This window comes from Herpailurus yagouaroundi, unplaced genomic scaffold, assembly GCF_014898765.1.
Source record: "Herpailurus yagouaroundi ecotype Mexico unplaced genomic scaffold, PumYag 140, whole genome shotgun sequence".
Lineage (NCBI taxonomy): Eukaryota > Metazoa > Chordata > Mammalia > Carnivora > Felidae > Herpailurus > Herpailurus yagouaroundi.
In genome coordinates, this window is record NW_024412395.1 from 43,800,471 (window position 1) to 43,818,675 (window position 18,205).

An 18,205-nucleotide genomic window follows, 5' to 3' on the forward strand; every position below is an offset into this window, starting at 1 on the left:
CCTCTTCCGCGCATGTTCTCAGGGTTTAGCTTGCAATTACTGCCATGTTGGAAAGTAAGCAATAAAGGGGACCTAATATACTACTTCTTCTAGAAGCATTTGCACAGACATCGTGAGAATCCTTATTGAAGAATTTCAGACTGATATGGATGTATTTTGAGGTGATGAGTGGGTTCTTTAAATCATCCCACATAGATGGTTCTCTACCAAACTAATACCAGGATGTTGTAGAAATGAAATTAAAAATTCCACTTTCTGATTATTTCAGAGCTTGCAGTAAAAGCAAAGTAAAAGTGTAAGAGAAATGGTAATGATTACATGGAAGTGTTCCGCGTGAAATTTGAATCTTTTGAAAATTTACTTTAGGAAATTTCATAAAAATGGATGGAGAGATTTTATCTGAAATATTTCACTATAAAAATATTTCATTTATTTCCACCCATTTGAATTCCATTCTGTTTAGATATTTAACATTTGATAGTTTTAAGAAGGACCAAATGGCTTGAAGTAACAACTTTCCACAAATTCATAACAGCTCTTCATCTGGTCACTGAGCTGAGAGCTGAGTCGGAGCCTGCAGATTCCCTTCAATATTGGGTTTCATTCCCTCCATCTTGTGCAGGCCGCTCTCAGAGAAAACAGCCAAAAAAAACAACCCAAGCACAAACGGCTGCAAATTGACTTGCAAATGTACAAATTCAGACCAAAAAGTGAAACAGGAAATCTTCTTTGAAGGGTAATTATCATAATTTATAATGGGCAAATCTAAACTCTTTCCAATATTTCTCTAAACTTTCCAGTGACTTCATTGCCCATGATTGGGAAGTTTTGCCTCTTCCTTTTAATGTGTATTTTGAGAACCTGCACAGCTCCTCAAACGTGGGCAGTTATCTCCATGACCTATAACTCAGAAACTAAATTATACTCCTCTCCAGTTAGCACAAATTAATGTTAGGTCTGGTAAAATAATTTGATTACAAAAAAAAAAAAAAAGAATCAAAACAGCCAAGATATGACTGGGATAGGCTAGGTACTAAGGAATTTGTATTCTAAAAGTTCCTATAATTGCAAATGTTAGCTTAGTTTTTCATTAAAAAAATGAAATTATGAACTCTAAAAGATCTTTATTAACTCCAAAATAACAAAGGAAATGAAACCTTTGATGAACATAGTTCAATTCAGGGTACTGTAATCTAATAGCAAAAAATTAAGTAAAAATGTATCAATTATGAGTTAATTTGCTACACAAGAAAGAAATTAAATGATTGGGAAAAAGGAACACTTAAAGCCACCACTTTGAAGCCTAGATTACCCAAACTGTTTCCATTGACAGATTAAATTATGTTGCAACATTAACATTTCATGAGAAACCTTATAAGCGAACACTTTAGAAAATTATGATTGCTGAACTGAATAACAGGCATAAAACATATAAAACAACTCACCCAGCCCCATATGGCTATTCTTTTTTCATCAATGAAACCCATTTCTATGAATTTTCTAAAATAAAAGAAACAAATTTTTAGAATTTTAAGTGTGTACACATGACATTTACTTCATTACACAAGCATATTTAATCCAAAGATTTAATAGAAACGCTTCATTTTCTTTGTTTAAACACATGCATAATAATGCTGCACTTACAAATAATTAAAAGAATATGATCATGTTTTCTGCAAAGCATAAAAAGGATCCTTTAGGCTCTACTGTACATCTATTGAGTCGTACTTTCCGGGCTGAAAGTCTAGTATCCTAATTGCGGGAGTGAGTTACTGCAGACTCAGAGAGGTCAAGACCTAGTCTTACAGTAACACAAGAAATACTAGCACCATAACTAGGACCAAATATCCAAATCCTCAGATTTTGGAAAAAAAGATTTTCATTGTTGTTGCCTTAAATTTTATCAGTGTTAAATGCTTAGATGTTAATGATAATGGCCATCTCATTTTCGGTAGCTTTCATCTGCAAAAAAATATCCATCCCTCTCCCATTCCATACTTAGGAACCCTCGGTTTGTCACAGCATGGATATGTATCTTTTAGGATATGGTCATAATTCGTTTGCGTTTCATCACAGAAGAGCCATCGTTTGAAAACTATTTTGAAAATAAATGTCTTCTTAGGAGTAAGAGACCGTGCTGAAGGACAACTTTTAAATAAAAGTCATGGGAAGCCCTCAGAAATATAACTTTGCAAAGTCGGTGCGAAAATGGGAATATTTTAGGCTAATTTATCCCATGCCCCCTTGAGGATTGGTGTTCTAGAGCAATTGTGATTTATTTGGGGGATGGTTTGATAAGAGCTCCAGGAACTCTCAGAGAAGCAGGAGCAGTGGAAGAAAATAGCAAACTGGATGAGCCATTGCAGAGACCCGGATGCAACAGTAATGGGAAGGCGAGGAGAACGAAGTGGCACACGCAGCGCCAGAAAAAGACCATTTTTTTTTTTTTTTGTTCCCTATAGTTATGTTAATGTCCTTTGTCATTTTTCTCTGGAAGTAAGATGTAGTGGTTTCATTAGTTGAATAATGGAGTTTCTTAAGGGGATTTCACAGCAACCATTTTGCTCGTTGCATTGATTCAACATGCACGTTTCCAATGCACAGAGGAGTTGGGCAAATGCCCAGGACAAACAGATGGGAAGAAGCCCCGTCAGTCACAGCTTACCCTACACCGATTCTGAGGGACACTGAGGAGTCTACGGGGAAGAAATGCAGCAGCAAACGGGAAGTTGCTACCTGTGTGGATGCTGTTCATGATAAAACAGAGAAAATGTGCAGCAAACTGTGGCATTTCGGCAATTCTTCCACAAACTTCACAAACCAAATGAAAGAAGAGAAGGTTCGCTCTCTTTCTTAAAAAAAAAAAAAAAAATCTTGCCACTCGTGCTGGAAGACGGTTCTGAGCCATAAAATCAATTTCGATTTTATGATCTCCCGGAAGCTAGCAATCATATTGCCTTGCATCTGGGGTAAAAGCAAATAGCAGGTGATACATGGGAGCAGGAAATTCTTAACAGCTCCCTTCCTCGGTTTATTCCGAAAGGATGACATTTACAGGAAATGATAGTGCAATAGTTAACATGGAAATGAAACATTAACACTTAATGTGGCAGGACTAGGTTAAAGGTTAGCTAGATAACCCGAGCACTTTAAGGCCACCAAAGCTCTATAAAATTTACCTCCAAATTCTGAAGCGCTTCCAAAGACAGTTATCAGAAATACTGTTGATGGTGTGGTTAAATGAAGAAAAATGTTAGGAACAAATGAAAAAGCATTTTGGAGGCTAAACTGAACTTCACAACTTTTCTCTCATAAAAATGACCCTATTCCAAAGGTCAATTTGGAACCCTAGGGATCAATTATTATCCTATTTTGGAAATGTTCTTGTTGATGCCAGGTATAACAGTATGATAGATTTTTCTCACCACTAACCTTCAAGTTGTATAAAAATTTTAAATTGTGGGAATGCCAAAAGTGCCAAATATACCCCAAATTAGTAGAACTGATCCTATAACTAACGAAGTTTTATGGGACCTATGTATGTACCATTTGCAGAGGAGTCTGGGGAAAGCAGGTCTCAGTTTCATGTGTGCTTTGACCTCACAAACATCTCCTTGGAAGCATTCTCTTTTGTGTAGTCAAAGTAGTGAGCTTGTGTGGCTTTTTTTTTTTTTTTTTAACACTGCTTTGCTTTGTTTAAATCTATTTATTGACTTTAGCCTTTACTCTCATTTCCAAATAGGTACACATGATTTTCTTTTGGTATGTAAAAATTTTAGTCAGATTGCATTTAATTTAGTTTTTATTTTTTTTAATATAATTTATTGTCAAACTGGCTAACATACAGTGTGTATAGTGTGCTCTTGGTTTTGGGGGTAGATTCCTGTGGTTCATCGCTTACATACAACACCCAGTGCTCATCCCAACAAGTGCCCTCCTCAATGCCCATCACCCATTTTCCCCTCTCTTCCACTGCCCTCCCCCCATCAATCCTCAGTTTGTTCTCTGTATTTAAGAGTCTCTTACAGTTTGCCCAGATTGCATTCTATATGAGATTGAAGGGGATAAATTTCATTCTTTCGTGGGAAGGTAATTTGAGGGCTACCATAAAGGGATTACAATCCCAATTCCCATGTCAGACATTCAGTGTCTGATTCCTAAAACACTTCTTGGCAGACATGCGGTTGAATTATTCCCAGGATCATCATTATAAATCTATCCTTTTTAGCTTTTGTTTTCTCAAAGCATCCGGTTCCAAGGCTTCCCTTTCACTTTTGCAGAATGGCGCTTTCAAGCAAAGCCAGACCAGCCTCAACTGGCATCTCCACTGTTGCATACGTGCTGTGCACGGGCCACACAGCCTCCCCTTGTTCACTAGGGTGTTTAGTAAAAGTTCCATCTAATGGCAATGCTGTCCCTTCAGAGTGCCAGGGGTTTATCCATCTTACAAAGATTGTAAGTGCACTGAAAGTAGAGATTATAAAAATTGCACAGTTTTATACAGAGTGGATTGCAATGGCATACATTAATATTTGATCTGTTGTTGAATGGCTGAGCAAATGAGTGAACATATGCCTGCTCTATAGCAGGAAGACTTTCTTTAGATTCCATCCTAAAAATGGCTCAGAGAAGGTAAAGGTAGCCAATAACTGCCTCTGGTCTATCTTCAATTCTAAATGCCAAAGACATTTATATTATTGTGAAAATTGGTACAATTTGTGGCTTCATGTCCTATATATTGAACAGCAGAAATAACAATTTTAGCTAAGGCCTGTACATGGGATTCAGGTTTAGATTTTCATTCCATCCAAGAAACACGATAAGAAGCTATCTGCTCTGTTTCTTGAGGTATTCTTAAATACAAATGCTGCAATTTTGGTGGTAAATAAGTGCAAAACACATAATGATGCACTTTGTTGTTATTGGTAGATTGGGATGATGAGCTGCTTCTGTTAAGTTTGGTTTTCAACCAATGCCAGAACAAACCACTGTTTAGCGCTACGAACTTTGGAAAAGATGTAACTGAATTACGAATGAGGTATAATCTACATCTGTCTTTTGATGTGGTCCCAGGATTGCGTACCCTTGATGTTTATTGCATGGTTTAAATAAAAATAGATGTGACCTGCAGTGCCAAAAAAAAATAATGATAATCCTTAAAGAATTAGGTCTATAATACTGACAAATGGTGTTCATATTTCCACAATGGCATTCATATGTGAGAAACTGATCTCGTGGTGGATTTTTCTTTGAGCTATCTCTTCTGTGTCTCTCCATCAGGCAGAAGATTATCCTAAATAGGTTAATAGCAGATAGGCCAAATAATCTGGATTAGCAAGAAAGATGGAGCCTCCTAGAAATGAGGTGTGAATGACACCTAGAGATTTCATAGTATTATTTAATAATCTACTTATTCGTTTGTCAGATTTTATTCAAATAGACTGTTTTTAATTGAATATTTTGTGTTATACAAGTGTGTGTATATTACTGTTCACAGAATGGAAGGAAAATTTGAAAACATATGGGTTATGATTACTTTTCTATTTTTAAAAATAATTACTTGTGAGTCTAAACTCTTCTGCTTTGATTAGAGACAAAAACACAGAAAAGTGTTGTCTGGGCCCACCTCCTTGCTGTTAAATACAATCTTCATTGTGTATGCTATATTGAAATCAGTAACTATCAGTGACATTAAGATGATAAAAGGAATGTGCTAATGAATTTTCTAAATTGCTCTTTGTGGTGCAACAATGTCTGACCTTAAGCCGTTACACACACATATATATCCACGACTAAGGGTGCAATTGGCCTGTGTTGGCTTTTACATTTATAAACTACTGTTCTCTGACTTCACATACTCACAACATAATAACAGAAACCCAACAACTATAGAGAAATATCCTGAAGCATCCTGCACAGTGTTTCCAAATAAACAGCAATTTTGATGCCTATATTCTATTTGTTTCAGAAAAGATGATGGAGACGCAAATTATGGTTGAGAATGTGGTTGGGAAGGACTCAGGTTATGGGTCTGCCTTCCCCATGAATGTTTTCATAATATAATTTGTATTACGTAAAATGCATGTTTTGTCAAATGAAAACAGGAAAACACTTTCATGCTAACACAGCTAAACTTCACAGCTAGCTTAATTACAAAAGAATGCTTAGTATCTGTAAGTGTAGGGTGTTGAGGAAATCTTGAGACATTTCTAAGTCTATGAGATAGAATCCACAATGCTTGAGCAAATTCAGATGTTTGGTTTCCTATAGACCATCCCTAGAGTTACACAATTTTTTTTTCTAGCTGTGAGCCATGTGAATCAACGAAAGGATATCAGAACGACTGAAACACTGAGAGTATTTGTCATTTATCACTATAAATTTTGTTTCTACACATTTATTAGCTCTTGTCTATCATTTTTTTTCTCATATTGGGCAAAAATATCTCTTTAAGATTAATGTTAACTTGAGAGGAAGTTAGGAAAACAGACAAAAAGAATTAAATCATGAAAGATGGAGAAACCCGACAGTGATTGCATGACTTTTGTTGCACGCCAGTTTCTGTTTGAATGAGGTGCTCACCTGACAGCTGTGATCTGGTCCTCAACTTCATAAACACCCAGCTTTCGATACACTGCATACAGGAGTTTGTCACCTTGGAAGGCTGTTCCTCGGCCATCCACCAAGGCAATGACTATCCCTTCCTTACTTGCAAGATAAGAAATCCAACTAATAGCGAATACAGACCTTACGCTCTGACTACAAGGACCACCATACCTAAAGGGAAAAAAAAAAAAAAAAAAAAAGAACCTTGGATTCCTTTGTAAAACTCAACTTCTCATCGTAGCTAAGAATTGCCTTTAGTATTTCCAGTACATTTGTATGATAAAATTTCAATAACAGTGGCATTAGAACTGGCTCAAAATCAAGAGAGGACCAGGCTTTTCCCAGAGGTTTGCTACAAGGAAGTTGTTTTGGGACACAGCCTCTCCTATTCCCCAAAACGGATACATCTAGGGTTGGCATTTCAAGGAATATGTGTGGGTTTTTCGTCATTTCTGCCACCTGCCACTTGCTAAAAGCAGGCATAAGATATACTAAAAAAAATGCATGGTGTTTTAAGCAAATTGTGTGTAGGTCAGCACTGATTTTGGGTGTGATTCCACTAAATGTATTCCATTCCCTTATTTCATTTCTAACTCACTTACATAAGACATTAAGATGATTTACAATATTTTTTGGCTGCAATTTCTCTATCTCAAAGGTATTCTGACACATTCGGCAATTTGCCATACAAAGGAAATTCAAGACAGCAAATGCAAGCCAGTCCATCTAAAATCCCCAAACTTCCTCATTCTATTTTAAATAGCCATATTTTATTTACTCTGATTAGTTGAGGAATATATAAAAACAGCATCAATAGGAACTGTTACCAAGGAGAATGGTTCATTCTATCTCATAAATGTGTATTTAATTTAACATATTTTCAGTAAATAGTTTTTACACCAAAGAAAATATTACATACACTTGAATTAGCAAGGGATACTTCTTTGATCTGTCAAATTGAGGAGGAAGAATCATCTTGTACCATAAAGCTTGGGAAAAAAAGAAAAATCTTTATTCCACTATATGTCATTATTTATTTTCTTTAATTACAACATAACATAAAATAAATTTATAACTAGTTACTTGTGAAGAATAGAGCATATGTTTTAAGTTGATTTTTACTGTGTATTTTTGTCAAATTTATAAATTACTAGAAATCTTGAGTTATTGTTTATCTAGAAGCACACATACTAAAATTAAAATCAGATAAAGTTTTAAAAAATATCAGGGTTGAAGCGGAGCTATAGAAAAGTATCAGATCAACTCTATTTACAAACATATTAAAGACATTCTGTGAAACTCTATTATAGTAGTAAGATTGCTTGAATTAAGTTATTTTAATATTGTAGTGTTTGGACTATAATATTTACCCTGTAATTTTTTTTTTAAAAGCAAGGTAAGTGTTCAGCTTCATATTTGTAAATGAGAAATTTTTATAAGATCTTACTAATTTCATCCACTTCAAGTTTCTTAATTTCTTCTTTAGGCAGCTGGATATTTTTCAAAGCATTTTCCAATTCCTTGTTTTCTTCCAGGATTTTAATTTCTTAAAAAATAAAATGCTCATTTTTAATTAATAGCATTAACACAAGAAAATTCCTTTCTTAAATTTCCTTTGGTTTTAATATGGATAAAACTGAAACGGTATAAGGAACTGTGTAGCAAGTTTCATATTGCCAAGCGTATTTTTAACCCAGCCTTTAAAGCAGGTATGAGTTTATGAAGACATCAATCATTGTCTCCTGTACTGATCCTTATGGCATCGCAACACATTTTGAGCAGAACCACAGAGACAGTAACGTTTATTCCCGTATTTTCCCATCTCCAACTTTTCTAACGTGAAACTATGTATGATCTGAGAAGGTGACTTTTTTATCATCTAAGAAAAAAAACGAGAAATACAATCTATATTGCTGGAATCTCAATTAAAATAATTGATTATGTAGTTACAAAGTTTGTTTTTAAAATTTTCAATGTGTAAAATCAAGTATTAGTTCTGTGATTTTTTAAAATACATGTTTATTTTTAATCTTTCCTGCTCTGCTTAAGTAATACACGATATTCTTCCTTTTTTTGTAATTGAACTATTGCACATTATATTCCTTCAGATCGTTTCCCTCAAGGTGGTTACATACCTTAGTAAAATAACAATATATAACACTATGCTCTCTTTCTGTCTTTCACCTTAAAAGATCTTCTTAAAAACTGCTGTTTATATGTGAAATTAATTCCGTTTCACACTTTAATCTTTGAAACTGAACAATCCATTGATCTCCTGAGGCTGTAGTTTGGTGATCTATGCAAATGGGCTTCTAGCAATAGAGGGCTTTTTGCAAGTTTGATTTTGAACTGGAATTGATACTGGCTATCTTCTAGAGAAAAGTTAGACTTTCATATGGCATGTGGAATTTGTAGATTTATTTTTTAAAAGAAGGTCTGGATGACTTCTGAGATATGGCAGGTTTTACAAAAGACATCCTGTGAACTTCTTGTTTTTGTGCCTTTTTAAAAAGTGGTCCTTGAAGATAGGGAACTGGAGGAGTACTTGTAACTACACTAAGTTTGCCAAACCACTTCCCTTGTAACTCTCAGTTTTCATATACTCATGGCATTTTGTTCCAACATGTTATATTTAATCTTAGAACAAGTATAGATGTTTTGGTATGAGTTGTATAAGATACATAATAAATTTCATTTTAACTTTGGATAATCCATCAGGAAAGAGATACTTGTGGCATCTTAAAAGCTAAAACTAGAAAAAAACCCAAAAAACAAAAAACAAATATACAATTCTAAGTACAATGGAGCCAATTCTTCATTCTCTTTGTGTGGGTTCTGTGTGTGGAGCTATTATGGATAAAGGGAATCCTGTGTGGAGTCACAGAGTGTGTTATAATTGCTTATTATTTCTTTTTATATTTTAGTTATTATTATATTTATTATTTGCTTATTTATTTTTATCATTTTACCAACAGGTACTGGAAGATCATACCCAAGTGTTGGCAGGTTGGTTAGACTTTCACTTCTCCATTTGGCTAGCTGTTGAACTTACTGATTCAAGACTTATTGAATGCCAAGTTTAATTTATAAGCTTATTAATGCTCTATAGTGCAGAGAAGCATTTGTACATACGGTAACTTGGCAATTTTGCCCACCCTTTGGAGCAAAATGGGATTTCATAGGACTGTGGTTGGGGGATGCCGACTGGGCTTCTCTATGTGGCTTTGCATTAAAAGCCAATAATGTGGGAGGAGTGCTGCAGTCTAGGCTGTACCTTTCAAACTTATTTCACTCATCATTGTATACGCAGTACCTAGTACATGATAGGTACGTAGGATGTGCTCTGTATTTTTTGTGGACTATTCATTATGATGAAATAAAAAAAGAAAAAGGATGGACCATGCAAGAAACTTTTGTTTCAATTGCATTAACTACTATATGTTGCGCATTAATTAAATTATGTGAGGAATCTGTGGAAAAGCTGATAAACGGGGTCATTCAATCAGTTGGGTAACCTGCTGTGCCCGAAGCAACTAAGCCTCAACTGGGCTACGTCAAGGGACAACTCTTCTGGGTTTCTAAAGCACATGGTTGAGGTACTATGTTATTTTCAAATGGCCCGACCCCACTTTGCAGATAAAATGAAGCCACTGTACTGTTTTCTGCAACGTCTACAAACTTGCATACATTATATGAAATTGTATTAAATCACATTAGTAATTTCTTCATTCTTGGTCAGCACAATGCCAGGGCTGAATCTCTGCACCTGTCTCTGGACTCCATCCATTTTCCCAACTCCTTGGGGACTCCCCTCCTTTATGTCTTCAACCCCTTTCGTCTCTTCGTTTCTTCCATCAGCATTTAACCACGCTCAAATGTTTATTATCTTTCAAAAACAAAATTGAACTTCTATCAACTGCTTCCAGCCATCATCCACCCCCCTCTCCCTCCTCTCCTCAGTCAGACCTATTGAAAATACTGTCTTTTTATCTACCTCCTCTGCAAGCCTAAACTTGCTTTATTCTGGCTGCCACCTGCACTGTTCTCTGAAAGTGCTCCGACCAAGACAATGCTAATTCCCTCTTGTTAAATTCATTGATTTAGAGCAGGTCTCACTTCACTCTCTGCAGCCCTTGACACAGGTGGGCACTCCCTCTTTGCCCTCTTTGCCCTCCTCCCTGCCTTCTTTGATACCATATCCGCAAGGTTGTCCTCCTTCTGGTCCCTCTGTGTCTCCTTTACAGGGTCATTTTCCTCTTCCCATTTCTCATGTTGGTATTCTGCACAGTTTTATTCTGGGCTCACTTTCTACTACCTCCGCCCACCCTCATTTTTCCTACTCTGCAGTCTCATCCACTTCCATGGCCTCAGTAACCATGTATTTCGTAAAGTAATGACTTCGTGTTCCTCATCTTCAGTCCAAACTGATCCCATGATGTCCAGATTCAAAACTTTGCCACTCCAGTCAGCTCCACTTGGATATCGTCGCAGTGCCTCAAGCTCAACGTTAAAAATAAAACTCATCATCTCCACAAAAATATTCTCTCTGTTGTGAATCCCTCTTCCAGTAAAAAAAAACATCAATATCAATCCACTTGACCAAGCCAGACATCCAAGCAGAATTAATACCTCCTTCATATTTGTGGGTTTCCAGTTTGACGTATCTATCCTTATGAGACATTTCCAAACCCCTGAAACCCAGATGTGGTGCCCTGCTTATGTGCTTTCATGCTCTATTTCCCGTATCTGAAATCTCTACCCCACAGTATTGTCCATTCACATGTCTGCATTCCCCATTGATCTATAATTTCCTTGAGGAAAGGAAATCTACCTAATCTAATCCAGTCATATCTAATCCAGTATCTGTTCATTTTTAAGATCTAGTATCCAGCACAGTGCCTGGGTTATTGTGATAGGTGCTTAATAAATATATGTTGAATAAAGATTTCTGGCATGAAATGCAATGGAAAATGGGTAAAAACAAAACAAAAGAAAACAAAAGCTACAAATGAATAGAAGACACAGCATCAATTCCAAAAAGCAGCTCCAAGACGTATCTGGGAATTTATTAAAGATACAAATTCTCTAGCCCAGTCAAAGAGGTACTGAACTGGAATTTCTGGGGCTCGCCTGAAAGCTCAGGCCTTTATGATAAATATCTCTGGAGAATTTCATCGCTAGGCAAGTTTGCATAACTATGCTCTAAAAAAATTTGTGTTCCGTAGGAGAGTAAGAAAACATATAAATACATATGACAAATGAAAATGACATGAACACTGCACCTGCTTTGTAAGTATTGGGAGAAGTAGTAACACTTTTGTATGCAGTACAGAAATCGATACCTGGCAGGAAGAGGAGAAGGATAATAAGAGAGTGGAAATTCATGCCCTGAGAAAAGGGAAGCTGACCTTTAATAGCCATGATAAAATGGAAATCATACATTTATGGGAATTTCCATTAAAGCAAAAGATTACAGATTTGAATGTAGTATTGCTTTAAAATGTCTCTTACTCAAGGTTGAGTTGAGCCATATTGAGAAATACATTCACTTATTCTTAAAAGTATTTCATTATTAGCCACAAGGTTAAAAAAAAAAAAAAACTTCAAAATGAAACTAAATTCACAGTCCCTGTATTACAATGCCTGTCCTGTCCAGAGCTCCTGAATTGACTCTGTTTTTCCTCATTACCATATTTTCACCTATTATACTTGAGCCATTGTGCTGGCAGCCAAACTAATCCCAAAACAGTCTCCTGACTTGTCATCAAAGCTGTTCAGGGATCAGGATCACAGGCACAAGTGCTCAAGTCCCTCATTGTCCCTTGTCTCCATCAACTTCGACCTAAAATGTCCTTTAACAGTAAATCAGAAGACAACGGGGAATTGCTGGGAGAGCACGGGGCAGTGACACACTTGGATAACTCCGCCGAGGGCAAAGACAGTCATCTTTGGTCTGTGAACCCTTTTTAACCTATATCATAAATACAGGATGGAGGAGGACGATCTTGATCATAGCTGAAGATGGGAAAAGCCTCTGAATTTCAGGGCTTTCATACGTAGCAACACTGTGATGTAGCTGTTAAAACAAAAAGCCAGCGTGATAGTCACTCTCTGCTTTGAACTGGACTTATATCTGGAATTTGTCTCCAGTTTGGGATGTTACAAAAAAAGCAGGAATTCTGATTTGGGAAGGAGGTTGTGCTAAATATCCTAACTGTCCCTCTAGTGCTAAGCTGCTGTGTTTTTTAGGGGGCCGATTGGGGAAGACAGTATGAATCCCTGTGATAACAACCCAACCGTGTTATGCCAGGTTCTTACTGCAAATAATTGTTAAATTTCATAGGGTCCAGTTTGACTCAAAGAATACCCAAATCTACATAACAATAGGCTTTATGATAACAAGACGCCATCACAGTCCCCGTGTTGGTGCGAGGAAAGTGTCTTGCTTCCTCTAGTGTGATGTCACCGACAGTTCAGGGTTTCTTTAGACAGCAGCATGCAAGAGAGCGTACCTTGATCAGTGCGACCGTCATGAAGGGTGGAAATGGGGAGGCCTGGGCCTGTGCACAGGATAAAAACAAACACATGCTTTAGCTTTTAAATAAACCCTGGGTTTCCAATAAGAACTGCTGGTCATCTTTGTGGTTAATGTCAGGCTCAACTTCATCTTTTAATTCTACAGCTATTTTTTTTTCCCCCAGAGAGAAGAAAACATCACCTTGTAAGTTAAGTTTAACCTACACAAGAGATCAGAGCCCAGAGATGAGATGTGAGAGAAGAGTCACCGGTGCACTTTACCAGGAGGGATCCTGAATAGTTCAGGATCTAGTTACAGAAATGGACCCCAGAAACTGCTGTGGCAAATGGCCTTCTGAGAAGACACCATGCTGTATGAGCTACGTTAGCTAAGTCTCTATTATCCAATAACCTTCACCAGTACCCAGATAATACTTTCAGTCTGGCTTCTTGGTTCAATGCTCAGTAGAACTCAACATCTTTTTTCTATGTAATTAATAAATAGAGAAATAAATTTATCTAGAATCTGTTGCCTGTTCAAATTTGCTGTGGCAGGTCACATTCCCTGGGAAACAGACCCAGCAGGAGTTTTGTGGGGGAGCAGTTTTTCTGGGGTAGTATTAGGAGGGATGAGGCAGTGAGGGAAGGTGGGCTTCAGTGCAGTCAAAACACAAAACTCAGCCGACCCCCACAGGGAGCTCCGGAGCTGGATGGCCTGCAGAGTTGCCTTCATGTACCAGCCGGGCTGGCTTTTACACAGAATGGAGTGGCCATTGGCTGTGGCAAGGCACGTCCCAGGGTGGGAGCTCAGCTGTGAGCTGTCAGCCGCTGGCACCCTCAGCAGCTGGCAGAATGAGGGGTTCAGTCCTGAGGTGGGAGGTTCTGGGTGGCACGTCAGTGTCCACTACATATTCCAGCATGGAACTCAGGGCCTCTGTGCAGAAACTGGCCATTTTAACAAGACCTACAAATAATGAAGCACTAATTTTCTCTCACTTGAGAGAGAAAATAATATCCTCTTAAAGGATAAATTTGCTCAGGCAGTCAATGCGTTAAAAGAAACAACATGGAGGTTAGGGGTAGAGCTTCGTTGCACTTCTGATGCTTCTGCCTTCTTTTTGGAACATCATTCGGGTAGCACCCTGGATCCCAGGCAAGCAGAGGAGGGGGTGACCTTTTGATGAATTCTGAGAAGACCTAGATTTAAGTAACTCCTTCTTCTACCTTGTTCCTGGCATTGTTCTCCCTGCTTTTGTCGGGTCCTCAGTGTTCCAAATAGGATAGTGCCGGGCTCCGTGGGGGCAGCCAGTGGCTGTCCAGTCATACCCATATTTGTGTAATTGTAATTCTGAGGTACAATATTAGGAAGCTGTACACATTTAACCACATTTTCCAATTAACATTTACAAGTAATAAAGCTAAATAGTTTAATTTCCTTCTTGACCCTTCAGTCTAACTTGAGAGTGAGGAGAAGGGATACTATTTATTAGACTCCCTCAAAAAAACAACAATTCGTTATTGTGTGGAGTGTCAAAATTGTATAGAACTTAATTTCAGAGATTGTCATTTTGGCCAGCTTTTCTTCAAAGGTATTAGAAGGGACAAACGCATATTATATTTGTGGTCAGAATGTAAGGAAATGAAACATGAATCAGAATTTGTTGACTTTAGTCAACCAGCATCCATCCTATGGAATTTTCACGGGTATGTGGTTCCAGTAGTGACAACTAGCATATCTTTTCTGGCCAAATTATGACACTAAATAATAACTGACTGCCCTAGATACAAAAGACCTGAGCACAAATGACATAAAAGCATCAATTGTCTGGAATCCCCCCTTTGCATTACTTTTGTTCCATCGGCATCACGAAGAGGGTTTTCACCTATTTAATCCTATTCTCTGGGATTTACTCACCATCTCTCTTGGAGAGTTTGAAGTTACATAATGAGGCTTTACTCTTAGTCCTAAAGGGAAAGATTTCAAGGTTTTTCTTATGATGGCTCAGTGACTCATTTTACTGGAGCTTCAAAAACACCAGACGATGTGATGCTTCCCACACAGTATATTTTTTGCTAAATGGGAAATTACCATACTGCCGAGCAAGAGTGAGTGTGGAAAAGTCAGGCGATTCAAGTTCTAGAAAGGACTCTTCCACCAACTTTTGAGGAGAGCTTAGTCTTTGCTTCCTTATCTTTTCAGTGGGCACTCAGACTCGAGCAAACATTAGGAAGACAAACCGCTATAAAAAGTGGCATAGTGCTTTCAAAAAGGGTTGAAGCATTATGCAAATGCAGAACGCACATAAACACAAATGAGTGTATGCAAGTGTAGGGTCACTGATGTCTTTATCAGTAAATATATTGGCATAAGAAAAAGTTTTTTTGTTAGACTTCACAAAAGGCAGTAATGCTTGGATCTTCTTTTGTACCTATGTTCGTTCAACAATTATGCATTATACATTATACATAATTATTATGCATTAGCCATTTTTCTTGGCCTTATGAATGTGAAGATTAAAGGAAAGCATCCTCTGCCTTCAGGAGAGAAAGACAAACAGATTACTCAGTAGAGTTAATTCAATGATACTACATGCCTGGCATGTAAGCTTTCAATATGTTTTGCATGAATACATAGCTTGGGTTGAAAAATGTTGCATATAATTTGACAAGGGCATTTAATATATACCTTTAAGTACCATAACCACATTCAGCACATACGATTATGAACAACAATCTCTTGGCTTTTCAAAGATGTCATTGACCCAACATTTTGTGAAAGAAAATAGTAGTAACAAACCGACATCTTGTGCCATCTTACAGGGGGCATTTGGGGTAAAATGCTTATTCATTTCCGCAGTCAAATGAGTTGGGGCTCTGGTTCAGGGGCCAGATGACCGGAGTGAGGAGAATGGCATGTCAGGGAAGCCTTCCTTCTGGGAAGTAAAGAACCTGGGGTCTTCTGCAACTGCTCAGGGATCTCCATCGGGCAAAGATTCCTTTTGTTCTCTGAGCTGCCTTCCACTGGGAGTTGATACCAGAAAGAGCTGAGTGGTGTGCATTTTGTAATAACATCTTCTGTTTGCTGTTCCCCACCAGAGAAACTCAGGGATTTAATGATGGGGATGGGACAGAGAATGGAAAAGTAGGTATTTCTCAAGTCCATTTTCCAAATCTCCATGACCCCAACATATTTCATTGATCTACTGATGCCCAACCTGACCTGTTTCATTGCTTTTCATATGTTCAAGATATAGCTAAGATGTTATGCATAAAATATTTTGTATAGAAATGATTAGCTAAATGTACACATGACCTAAAAAACCACCAAGTATTTAGTGTATTTAATTACCCATGACTTTTTAACATTTGAATGAATTCTTATGTTTCCCAAATTTAGAAAGGGCATTCTGGGTGACAAACTTTATTTTCCATCCTTGCTGAAACTGTACTTCAAAGAATTATTGGCCTCCAAGGGAAGGAGCTCAGGTTTCTAGGACGTTATTCTTCCTCCTGACTATAAGAGTTTGACATTTTCCAGGCAAATGGGGCCGAAGTCCGGCAGCCATTTTTAACACAGATTTTTAACACAGAATGCTTCTTTTAATACTATTGCTCGAGTCTTGCTGCAATAGCTGCTAGATGGTGTTTGCATATAACTAGATGGTGCTGTGGCAGGTGGCGGGTAAGAGCTTGGGATTTACAGTCAATAGATCCTTGGTCCCATCCTAACTCTGATGCTTGCCAGCAGTGCAGACCTTTTGCAAGCTATTCTATTTCCTCAACTGCAAAAAAAAAAAAAAAAAAAAAAAAAGAGATAATAATGCTCTCCTATCTTCTTTTCATTCTTTTCCGCCGTAAGCAACAGGTCAGATAACATAGGTAAGATCCCCTCCCATAAAGGTACTTGATAACCCGTAGTTAAGATCGGCTAGAGGATAGTGGTGATGAAGGCGACCACACTGGCAGTGATGTGGTAGAGTTCGTGTTGGGTCCATCACCTACCATAGCAGACAAGTGCATAGTACTTGGCGTAGTCACTGAAACTTGCTGTGTAATATTGGCACCTTTCTTTCCTTAGATGGCAAGTAATGCACTTTTTGCTTGGAGGATAGCTTCCAATGCTAATTCTAGAGGAAAATGAAAATAAAACTAAGCTGAAATTTTGAGATTGTATTTATCAAAATGTACTACTCCATGTAAAATGACTAATTTACATATTGACATCAAACCCACTCTATTTTTCTCTTGCCAATATCATTTAAAGTGAAGGGGAATTACAGTATTTTGATGTAGCCTGATTTTCAATCATCTTTGCTTGAAGGGGCACCAGACTTGAGGGAGAAGCCCCCCCAGTTTCTCTGGGGTGGGAGAAATACCTAACACCTTGAATGGAAGTGAGGTAACCACTTCGCATAGCCATTCATCTCTCACATCTCACAAAGTGGTTGGCAATGCATAGTTCTTCATCTTTCCATCTCTCTTTTTGTACTCCCATGTAAAACATGCAAGGGAATCTGGCAGTCTCACCAAGAAAAGGGTCGCTGTTCTTATCATATATCTGGAAGGGGAAATTAGTAATAAGCAAATTGGAAATAAAAAAAAAAAAAGACACAGTTGTTAAGTGCCTCCTGTGCCTTTCATTCTTTTCAGAAGGAAGTTTTGGTTCAGAGAAGCTCTTCCTGGGAATGCTTCCCTACCGGCATTCTTACATAAGCCAACATGGACCTACGCCCTCTCCCCAGTAGAACCTTCTGCGTGGCTCCTGAAGGAGGTGGTTGGTTTTAATATACAGACTCCAAGACCTTACCCCAAACATTCAGAGTCAGAATCTCATTTGGGGCAGACTAGATGGTATGATGCCAACATGGGTCAGGGTCAGAATCTGTGGTGACTGGTAAGATAATCTGTGGCTGCTGCAGTGTTCTTTCTGCTGCTGCCCTCGATCTTGCCTTGGACATGGTAGAGGGGAGCCAGGGACGTTGCTGGCACCACAGAGGGATTCTCCCCAACAGATAAGAAGTCATGATACAGGAAGGATCAGAGGAATGCAGCAGAGGGAATATTTCTTATTTCCTTGGTTACA

At 37.9% G+C, this 18,205-nt stretch overlaps 1 protein-coding gene across 2 annotated transcripts in view; it reads right to left on the reverse strand.

Annotated features, from left to right (window-relative positions):
• The window catches only part of FAP (fibroblast activation protein alpha), a 73,724-nt gene that overhangs the window by 10,313 nt on the left and 45,206 nt on the right, over nucleotides 1–18,205 (reverse strand). For both annotated transcript variants that reach the window (XM_040475198.1, XM_040475199.1), the window contains 6 exons: nucleotides 17,125–17,249; nucleotides 13,119–13,166; nucleotides 8,054–8,152; nucleotides 7,526–7,595; nucleotides 6,583–6,777; nucleotides 1,446–1,500 (listed from right to left, as the gene is read on the reverse strand). In XM_040475198.1, coding sequence (XP_040331132.1) covers nucleotides 1,446–1,500; nucleotides 6,583–6,777; nucleotides 7,526–7,595; nucleotides 8,054–8,152; nucleotides 13,119–13,166; nucleotides 17,125–17,249 — 592 coding nt within the window. The remainder of the gene's footprint in view (nucleotides 1–1,445; nucleotides 1,501–6,582; nucleotides 6,778–7,525; nucleotides 7,596–8,053; nucleotides 8,153–13,118; nucleotides 13,167–17,124; nucleotides 17,250–18,205) is intronic.